Raw genomic sequence first — 10,156 nt, 5'->3', positions numbered from 1 at the left:
GGAGCATGTGGACGTAGCACTACTGAGCTTAAAAAACACACGACACTCATCATCCAACCAATAGCATGAGCACTTTCATTTGTTTCTCTCCTCTCATTGGTTGGTCCAACCCCCCCAAGACCTTTCAAAGAAGAGTGTTTGCATCATGACAAGAAGCTAAACAGATTTTAGAAAAAATATCATTCAGGCATGTTGCTCAACTGAGTGTGTTTGTGTGTGTGTGTGTGTGTGTGTGTGTGTGTGTGTGTGTGTGTGCGTGCGTGCTCACTAATATGCATGGGTACCGTTGTAGGTATTTTTATCTGTTTTTTCCAGCGGCTCAAAGAAACAAAGTTCACTGGATGAAACTTTTCAATGTTTGTGTCTTAAAATACATCTTTTTTTAATATGGTTTGTTCAGAAAGTGGAAACAAGACATACTTGTTTTGTGTTTGTTTTAAAATGAGTTTTACAAGCTGATCGCTGTGTTATTTTCATTTAACCCTCCAACACTGAAAACTTTCCTTCTGAATACCAATCAGAATTTTTTATTAATTCATTCAAAACACTGGTTTAACAGCATTCATTTTATTTTATTGTATCCTTTTATATCATCAGTAGACATATTTGAACTGAATTTGAATTCAAACCCTGCAACATGCAAAATGTACTTGGAAAAAAAAAAGTTACTTATTTCTCTAATGAATGGATGGGTCACGTTTCTTATTGTTATTTAATATTATTTATAATGTGGGGAGTATACAAGATATAACGTATAAAGTGATGGATCAAAGGGGACCAGCAGTCCTTCAGCTGAAAACCAGAGCTTCATCCAGTGAGCTGACGGAGGAGAGGAGGAGAGGAGGAGAGGAGGGGGAGTAAAGGGAGAATGGAGGAGAAAGCAGCTTTAAAGCACACAGGTGTATATTCCATTCCACTAATAAAGACTACAGAAACCATGTGCTTTGTTCTTGTCCAATCAGCTGTCTGCTGAATTTAACAGCATGAACTCATTGACACGTTTAAGTCCCCATGATGTGGTTATTTAATAATTCTTCACAGTGTGCATTATTACCTGAGGATGACCCCATGGAGGGATGTGAAGGACACTCAGATGTGATTGTGGCGCATGAAGTACTGTGATGTGCTGGAAGCTGGAAGGTTGATGGTTTGAATCCCAGCTGCTCCATGTGCCACGTCAAAGTGTCCCTGAGCCAGACACCTGACCCCTAACTGCTCCCCAGGCAAGAACACATGGGTTATAATGCAATGTAAGTCACTTCGGATAAAATCAGCTAAATGACATGTGATGTAATCAGATCTATCCTTAACGGCCCAGCATATCCCAGCATGCAGTGCGGGCCAAGTTTACTTTTAAATGTAACGTAATAGAATTCACTCGAATATCTACCGATAGGAATGTTATAATATAATTAGGGCCGGGACTCGATTAAAAATATTAATCTAATTAATTAGAGCCTTTGTAATTAATTAATCGAAATGAATCGCATTTTAATTGCATAAATATTTGACCTGAGAACAGTGAGAAGTAATTTTTTTCACATGGATTTTTATTTTTGTTCAACCAATTCCAGCAGACAGGTGTAGCAATAGCATATTTAGAAATATAGTACTTTCAGAAATTCAGGTAGCCTATAGGTAAGTAGACCTTCTGTAAACTATGTTTTTTTAAGTAGACCAATACTTTCAAGTACATTCAGAACATTGGTTATTTTTTCAGACGTGGACTTAGTTACCCTGGTCCTTAAACCAGTCATCTGGTGCAGTGTGGGTTGGGTGTGGGTCCTTGTACTCGTCGGGCTAACGTCCACGCTAGCTGCTAATTGTTTTGCGTTGAGGTGATACTTGAGGCTCGATGTGAATTCCTTGTTGCACAGCTTGCACACAACCACGCTCTTATCGACGCTTTCATCCCTGTGTTTATTACAATAAGATTTCCCATTCACGGGGCCACCCGACACGGTCTCGTCAGCTTCTTCGTTCATGTTCACTGTGGTTTGTTGTTGTCTGAAGTCATGAACGCTAGTTGGTGCTCCAGTATAATCGGTCCTCCGAAACTCATCCAGTGAGAAACGTTCCGCGGTGCAAAAAATAAGTGTAAAAATGCGGAAAAAATGTCTGTGTTATTTTTTGTGTAATTAATTAATCTTAATTCACATTGTAATTAATTATTGTAATTAACGCGCTAAAGTCCCGGCCCTAAATATAATATATAACATATCACATCTTAGTTTATGAAATCTATGAACCTGAACCCTCCTGGGTCCATGTTCTTATGAACATCAATGTACCAACACACATTTAAACAAACACACAACGAGCAGTTCGTCTGTAGTTATTAGTGAAAAGTCACTTTAATGCCTTAAGTTTCACACTTTAGAGGCTGACTAATATCTTCCTGAGTTGTTTTATATTAAGTTTATACTTCATATTATGAACAGAAATCGATCAAAGTGAGCTCACAAATATCACTAAGTGAGTAACGTTCTTCCCTCAGCCTGAAATATATCACGCTCCAGAAGAGGAGCGTATCTCCCTAAATTAAATGAACTAAGAAGTTTATCTTCCTTATCTGTACTTTATACGTTTTTCGGGCCAGCAGGTTGCTAGGCAACAGGAGCAGTGAAGGTAAAGCTGTCCTCCGTAGGACAGACCGTCCCATGTCAGAGACCTTCTGGTTCAGCCTGTGTGGTTGTTGGAGGAACAGCTCAGGTCTACGAAGGCTGCTGAAGGCTGGAGGCTACAAGGATGCAGACTAGAGATGCAGCTAGAAGGTGGAGGTCTGACCTGATGGAGCAGCGCTCTCTAGTGGACAGCAGGCGGCGGCAGGTCGGCCACTGAAGAGCTGCCTCCTTAAAATGAGATAAAGGATTAAGAAATGAGCCCAAACATGTGATCAGAACTGGTGTCCACTCTGTAATGTTTGTGATGAAGATGAACAGGAGCAGCTGAACTTCACTGGATGACACTGACAGAAGTGTATATAAAATATTTATTCTCCTGACACGTTGCTGAGGTGAACCTTTTATTGAGGGCTGTTGTATGACATCACACTGCAGTACTTTATAAAGGTTTCATCAGTTACAGAAGAGGTTTGATGAAGTAACAATAATGAATCAGTTCCTATTTTAACACACACACCTACGGGGAGCAATGATGCAACACGTGAACATTGTCAAACAATGAAATGAAACATTTTCAAGCATATAAACAGCTGACCACACATGTCAGACATTAGAGGGAAATATTCAATGATTAATCTTTGTTAAATATGTATTTATTATTATTGCAGTTGAAGCTTTAGCGTCTCAATGACAGTCGTCATGACAATGACGGTTTCCTCACGTCCTTTAATGAATTAATATTGTTTAATCCTTGTACTTTAATGATATTATTAGTATTTCCATTTCCTGCCACTTCATACTTGTCCTTTACAATATCTGAAGTAGTAGGTAAATTACATAGTGTACATGGGTCTGAAAGATTTAGTTTCTTTGCATATTGAATTTATTAATAATCGTATTGATTAAAATAAAACGCTATTAATTCAATGGTAAACCAGCCCAGTAGGAAGTAAACACAATGAGAATTTAAGTGTTAACACATAAATATACAATATAACATTATACATAATATATATATATCATCCTGTTTGGTGTGTACTTTTAATATGGGGCTTTTTAAAGTACTATAAAGTAGGCCTTGTACGTGATCAGAGTATTTCAGGTACTTCTACTACAACTATTCAAAAATGATTCATTTTTAAGCCTCTGTTGCGCGGTGCATCATGGGAGTGCAGGTGCGCCTACCTGCTCTCACCACCCGCAGGTCTCCGCAGGTGTGCAGTCGTGCGCTTCCTCCTTCTCGGTTGTTTCCGCATCAGAACCGAGCTGCGCGTCCTCGTCCGTCCTGAAGCCGTTTACACCGTGAACCGGAACCGTCACCGAGCAGCTCGTCACCCCGCCGAGGAGACACCTGCTCACCTGTCGTCGCCCCGGGACGGCAGCAGTGCGCGAGACGCGACGGGAGGAAGACGGAATAAAGGAAATAACTGTTAAAGTTCTCACCAATATGGATCTGCTGGACTCAGGACGGAAGTTCAGCCCGAGACAGGTGAGATCCCTCACTTGGGACGTTACCCCGCTGTGACGTCACACCCTCTTTACCGGTTCTCACAGCAGGACCAACTGGTTTTAATGCTGTTATGGTTTTAATAATCCATATTTAATACAACGTTCATCTTTAAAATGATCAACTAACTCACAATAAGGAACTAAATGATCAAATAAAATGAATCATTTAAAATAAATCTAAAACAAGTCGGCCGGTTCAATACATTTGATTATTACAACTGAAATCTATTCTAATAAATAAAAGTGGAAGTAAATTTACTGAAGTGTTGTCAGTATAACTTCCTGTTTTTCATGTGCTTAGCTTAGCTTAGCACAAACACTGGGAAAAGGGGGTGGGGGACTGCTAGCATGTTCAGAAACCTAAATGTAAAGAGGAGTCAATGAGGTCTGGTTCTGTGCTGCTTTCTCCTGGTGAGGAGCAGCTCTACGTCAGAAGGAATCAAGGTGTGGGAACTAACATTCCTGTTTGACTGCTGCTCCCACTTTCACCTTCACACAGAGGAACAGGTTCACAGAGACAACACAACATGTGTCTGTGCAGTGCAGCACCAGGAGAGTCTGTGTGGTGTAGCACCAGGAGAGTCTGTGTGGTGTAGCACCAGGAGAGTCTGTGTGGTGTAGCACCAGGAGAGTCTGTGGGGTGTAGCACCAGGAGAGTCTGTGTGGTGTAGCACCAGGAGAGTCTGTGAGGTGTAGCACCAGGAGAACCCATAGACCAGTTTTATAGTCATGGTGCAGTCCAATGGATTATAACTAAAGCATAAATAATTCATCATGACCGGTTGTAAAATCAAGCATTCAACTTTCAACAGAGAATCAACTTTCCAACAGTCCTTGATTGCTTCTAGTGCAATAAACTGTACATTGACTTGTTGGTATCCCCCCCAGGACCAGGACTGTGACCCCGCCCTCCAGTTCTTGCCGGCTTCGGACCCACAGCGGCTGCAGAAGAAGCCGGGCCGCCGGAGGACCATTTGGATCGGAGTGGGTTTGCTGCTCGCTGCGACCAGCGTGGCCCTGCTGACCGGACTGCTGGTGTGGCACTTCCACTGTGAGACCCTTCATCACCATCATCATCATCATCACTTTATTTAAACACGATCTGGTGGAATTAAACGGACAAATGACTCGTCAATTCTTAATCCTCATGGTGTGGATGTCTGTATAATCTATATGGATGTTATTCCTTCTCAGTACGCAGTGACGTCCGGGTGAAGAAGCTCTACATCGGCTCCATGGAGATCCAGGACCATGTCTACCTGGTGGACTACGAGGATCCCGGCAGCCTGGGCTTCTCTCACCTGGCCTCTCTGGTGGATCAACAGGTAAGAACACTTCCGCTGTGCCGGAAGTAAACTAAGTAGCACTAAAATATTTTAGCGCATCGATCTCAGCCACATTAATCACAATAATTAATGCTCATTTTAACAGCCCAAATAATATATATGTGTGTGCGTGTGTGTGTGTGTATGTATGTGTATATATATATATATATATATATGCATATGTTGCATTTATTTATGACCTTTTTGTCATTCAGCTGAAACTGATCTACTCCAAAAACTCTGTGCTGGCGAAACACTTCAAAGGCTCCACAGTGCAGGCCTTCAGGTACGAGTCACATGACCTGCTCTAGTATCCATATCATTATCATTTTCACTCCTTCGAGCACACCTTTCAAAATAAGTCCAAAACCGGACATGTTTAAGAACTCTGGACGGAGCTATGCTAGCAGTTCCCTCCAGTGCTTATGCTAAGCTAGGCTAACCTTGGAAGCGGGAGGCATGAATATATATATATTAAAGGTAAACTCCTCGTGTCTGCAGCGAGGGGGGCGAGGACGGGGGGGGCGTGGTGGCGTACTACCAGTCAGAGTTCGACGTGCACCTCCTCCAGCAGGCGTCTCTGGACGCCGCCGTGGAGTCCCTGGAGGTCAAAGGTCAGCAGAGACGAGGGCGAGTGCTGCTGAGGCCCAGCGACGCGCTCGTGGTCAACAACATGGTGTCGAGAGGTAAGTGTGTGTGTGTGTGTGTGTTAAAAGTCACTTTCATCGATCTTTATACTTAAACTCTCCGCCCACAGCCATCGACCCACGCATGACCAGGAAGTCTTTGTTGGGTAAGAAACGATAATACTTTCAAAGTAAAGGCACAAAGTTCATGTGTTTATTCTACATGAAGAGCATCCTCCGACACATTGAGAATAGTATTTAAGTATTGTAGTGTATTTACTAAGTATTACAAAGTATTTATGAAGTAATGAAAAAGTCAAGAGACTTTTCTCCCTCCAGTGAAGCAGCCTGTCAACGTGCACGTGGGCGAGGGGGGGGTGGTCCAGTCTCCAGGCTTCCCAGACTCCTCATACCCCCCCAACGTGTACCTGCAGTGGCGGCTGAGGGCGGAGCCTGGCCACCGGGTCCGCCTGGACTTCCACACGCTGATCCTGGAGGACGACTGCCAGAAGGACTTTGTCCAAATCTACGACTCGCTGGCCCCCATAAGGGAGCGGGTCCTCACAGAGTGAGACCTGCACCAGATCCCCAGGGATCCCCAGGGATCCCCAGGGATCCTCAGGGGGCCAACGGTCCTTCATTGCTAAATTTATGCTAGTGACTTTCATGGTAGTGACCAGCTTCTTTTGAGACTTAAATGCGAACATGTGACCCAAATATGAGATTCAACATGTGATGAACTGTATTTTACACACATGTACCATTTACTTTAGTCCAACTGTATTTATTGTTTTTATTATGTGGTTAAACAACCTTTTCTTCTACTTCCGTCCCAACATGGACACAACAAAATCACACAAAGTGGTTTATATTAAGTTAAAACAGAGAATAAAGTATAAATATATCAATTTAGGACCAAATAGATTAAAATAGAAATGTATTCTTAGCGAGATGAATAAAAAAAAACTGTGCTTTAGGAATTAGATTTAATAGTAAATGGTACAGTTTGTGTGTTTATTCAGTGTTGTTGTTTACTGAGATGTTCTTGTTGCTCCTCCTCAGGCAGTGTGGGTACCCTCACGAGTCTCTCTCCTTCCTCTCCTCCGGAAACGTGCTGCTGCTCCTCTTCATCGCCAGCGAGGGGCAGAACTTCCCCGGCTTCAGGGCCAACTTCTCCCAGATCCCTGTGGGGGGGCTCGGTACGACTCCACTCGCCAAACATTTACGGTTGTGGTCGTGACCAGTGTAACTGAGGGTTACCGGTGTGACCTTTGACCTCTGCGTCCTGCTGAGGTCTCCTTCCTATTTTCAGAGTGTGGAGGGACGCTGAGCGGGGACCAAGGATCCTTCTCGTCACCTTTCTTCCCCTCCAATTATCCTCCTCAGACCAAATGTGTGTGGAACATCAAGGTAGGTCCACCACCCTAAGGGGATCATCCTCTGGAGAGCAGGTAGATTTTATTCCTGTTAAACTGATTCATATTTTACTCAGATATGAATTTCCATTTGAGCCTCTGTAATTGTTTTGTCTCTGTTGTCCATTTCTTTTTTAGGCCCCAAAAGAAAAGTTTTTGAAGGTTCATTTTAAGAAGTTTTTCTTGGGTAACTCCAGCAGCCAGTGCAGCAATGATTATGTAGAGGTCAACGGTCAAAGGTCAGCAGGCTGTTTTTACTTCAGCATCTTCATGGTGTTAATTCTGAGGATTTGAAACATGTGATGATGTGACTTAAACCCAAAGCTTTAGATCTGACCACATGGTGACTGGGAGAGAGTGCTTTGACTCAGACATGATGTCATTAAAGTTGTTGTTCTTGGCCTCTTTGACTGAGCCAGACACTTTAATGAATCAGTGACCTGCCAAGATAGGACAAAGTCACTGAAGCTCACATTAAATCTGAAGTCCACCAAGTCCAGACCACCAAGTCAAGAACAATAAGTTAAGGTAATTTGACATTTAAAGAGTAGGTAAAAACCTACTCTTGAAATGTCAACAGGTCTTCCAAATGTAAGTCCCTAGTCTAGTCCGCCAGGTTGAGATCACCAAGTACACTTGCAAACTAATAAGCTTCAAGTCTCAAGTTATAAACCAAATGAAGATCTACAACTTGAAACTCAAAAGTCCTAAACAAGAAAAACAAGTTCCAAGCACCAGAAAGTTCGATCCAAAATCTCAATCAGGAATCATTTTTGCCAAGTATGTTAACACAAGAAAATAATTTGATTGATGGTGATTGAGTCCCAACCAGCAAGGTTCATGTCAAGTCCCAAACATATACCAGTTTTTGAATTAATTTTTGACAGGAAAACCAATCATTTCTTTTATTATTATTATTATTATTATTTTTTTAGAATGTGTGGCAGAAAACCCCAAAGCACCGTGGTCACCAGCCGAAGCAACGAGATGAGCATCATGTTCAACTCGGACTCGTCCTACGTGGACCAGGGCTTCACTGCTGAGTACGAAGCCTTCGTCCCGACCAATCGTGAGACAAGTACATCTCAACTACTTTTAACCCAATATCTAGCAATTCTATCCATTTCCAACGCATCCCCTTCCTTTGTGTCATCCTCACCCTATGATGTCACCGATCAGCTTGTCCTGGAAGGTTCCAGTGCTCCAACAACCTCTGCATTAACCAGACGCTGCAGTGCGACGGCTGGAACGACTGCGGAGACAGCTCTGACGAGGACAACTGCAGTGAGTTTTACCCAAATGTAAAACGGAAATGTAAAACGTTTCTGTCACTCTCAGAATTCTCCTTTAAGTCTTGAGGAGACCGTAGAAATTAAAACTCAATTTAATTTAGTCACAATTAGTCTGTAGAATGAGCAAACCAATGAGATCCAAAAGCCCCTCTGGTCAGAGACCCTTGGAACATCCCAGTGACAGCCCTTATAAGGCATGGGTCCATCGATCTCATTGACAGCCCTTATAAGGCATGGGTCCATCCATCCCATTGACAGCCCTTATAAGGCATGGGTCCATCCATCCCATTGACAGCCCTTATAAGGCATGGGTCCATCCATCCCATTGACAGCCCTGATAAGGCATGGGTCCACCCTTTACATTCCAATGGTTCTTCTGGTACCTCCTCAGGTGTTGAGTGCATTTCCTCTCTTCTCAGTTATTTCCCATCATGTCTTGTTCTCCATCGCAGAGTGCGAGGCCTCTCAGATGAAGTGTAAAAATGGCCGCTGCAAACCCAAGTTCTGGGAGTGTGACGGGTTCGATGACTGTGGAGACGCCAGCGACGAAGAAAACTGTGGTGGGTGGAACCGCTGAGAAGAATCCACGAATATATCCGCATCCAAACTATGAAAACGTTCCTCTGTCTGCAGGGAAATGCAAAGCAGGAGAGTTTTCCTGCAGAAACGGCCGCTGCGTCCCAGAAAGGTCAGAGTGCAACGGGAAAGACGACTGCTCAGACGGGTCGGACGAGTCGAGATGTGTGAAGTGTAAGTTGATGAAACGTCACTGCTGTGATTGGCTCCTCGGCTCCACTTCTTCTTCTCTGGTTTCTCAATGCGTTGTCCTGCATGATGATAGTTCAGTCACACATAAGGAAGTGTGAATTTGTTCGTCTGGTGGGTTATCTTCCTCTGTTTTATAGAGACACTCTATTAATCAACTATCATAATCAATGGGCTCTGCTGGAGGCTTCATGACGTCACCATGACTACGGCCACATCTCATATACAGTCTCCATAATCAATGACATCACAATGACCTCATCACAGGACCCACCTAAAGGAAAAATAAAAGTTTGTTTAGAATGAGCAGTGGTAGTAAGAGTTTTACTACTACTACTAGAACTACTACTACTACTACTACTACTAGTGTCCTGGCGTTGCAGCACCATTGGTAGCATTGGTAGTAGTACTTATACTGTGTCCTTTCCTTCAGCCCTGGTGTTGCAGCAGTGCTCTGAGTTCACCTTCCGCTGCAAGAGCGGACTCTGCATCAGCAAAGTGAACCCTGAGTGTGACGGAGAGCTGGACTGCGAGGACGGGTCCGATGAGAACGACTGCAGTACGTTACATTACATAATTTCATGTCATTTCATGTCATTT

The 10,156-nt window shown here is 43.2% G+C and overlaps 1 protein-coding gene and 1 long non-coding RNA gene across 3 annotated transcripts in view; one reads left to right on the top strand and one right to left on the bottom strand.

Moving 5' to 3' along the window:
- Window positions 1–184: 184 nt before the first annotated feature.
- Window positions 185–3,915, bottom strand: LOC134129036 (uncharacterized). The gene is made up of 3 exons (XR_009956212.1): window positions 3,810–3,915; window positions 1,055–2,852; window positions 185–819 (listed from the first exon to the last, which is right to left on the bottom strand). It is a non-coding gene; the product is annotated as an uncharacterized LOC134129036 (long non-coding RNA).
- A 65-nt stretch (window positions 3,916–3,980) lies between these two features.
- Window positions 3,981–10,156, top strand: part of LOC119222841 (suppressor of tumorigenicity 14 protein homolog) — a 33,291-nt gene continuing 27,115 nt past the window's right edge. Inside the window, exons 1-15 of one of the 2 annotated variants that reach the window (XM_037479780.2) lie at window positions 3,981–4,113; window positions 5,022–5,184; window positions 5,328–5,458; window positions 5,674–5,744; window positions 5,960–6,144; window positions 6,216–6,251; window positions 6,424–6,652; window positions 7,147–7,283; window positions 7,397–7,494; window positions 7,638–7,738; window positions 8,435–8,568; window positions 8,679–8,783; window positions 9,244–9,351; window positions 9,425–9,541; window positions 9,990–10,115. In XM_037479780.2, coding sequence (XP_037335677.2) covers window positions 4,072–4,113; window positions 5,022–5,184; window positions 5,328–5,458; window positions 5,674–5,744; window positions 5,960–6,144; window positions 6,216–6,251; window positions 6,424–6,652; window positions 7,147–7,283; window positions 7,397–7,494; window positions 7,638–7,738; window positions 8,435–8,568; window positions 8,679–8,783; window positions 9,244–9,351; window positions 9,425–9,541; window positions 9,990–10,115 — 1,783 coding nt within the window. In that variant the 5' untranslated portion in view covers window positions 3,981–4,071. Of the gene's footprint in view, window positions 4,114–5,021; window positions 5,185–5,327; window positions 5,459–5,673; window positions 5,745–5,959; window positions 6,145–6,215; window positions 6,252–6,423; window positions 6,653–7,146; window positions 7,284–7,396; window positions 7,495–7,637; window positions 7,739–8,434; window positions 8,578–8,678; window positions 8,784–9,243; window positions 9,352–9,424; window positions 9,542–9,989; window positions 10,116–10,156 lie in introns of both variants that reach the window. The other variant, XM_037479778.2, reaches the window with a different exon arrangement.

This window comes from Pungitius pungitius, chromosome 1, assembly GCF_949316345.1.
Source record: "Pungitius pungitius chromosome 1, fPunPun2.1, whole genome shotgun sequence".
Taxonomy (NCBI): domain Eukaryota; kingdom Metazoa; phylum Chordata; class Actinopteri; order Perciformes; family Gasterosteidae; genus Pungitius; species Pungitius pungitius.
The sequence above is the reverse complement of the archived record's forward strand: the minus strand, read 5'-3'. Positions and strand labels throughout refer to the sequence as shown.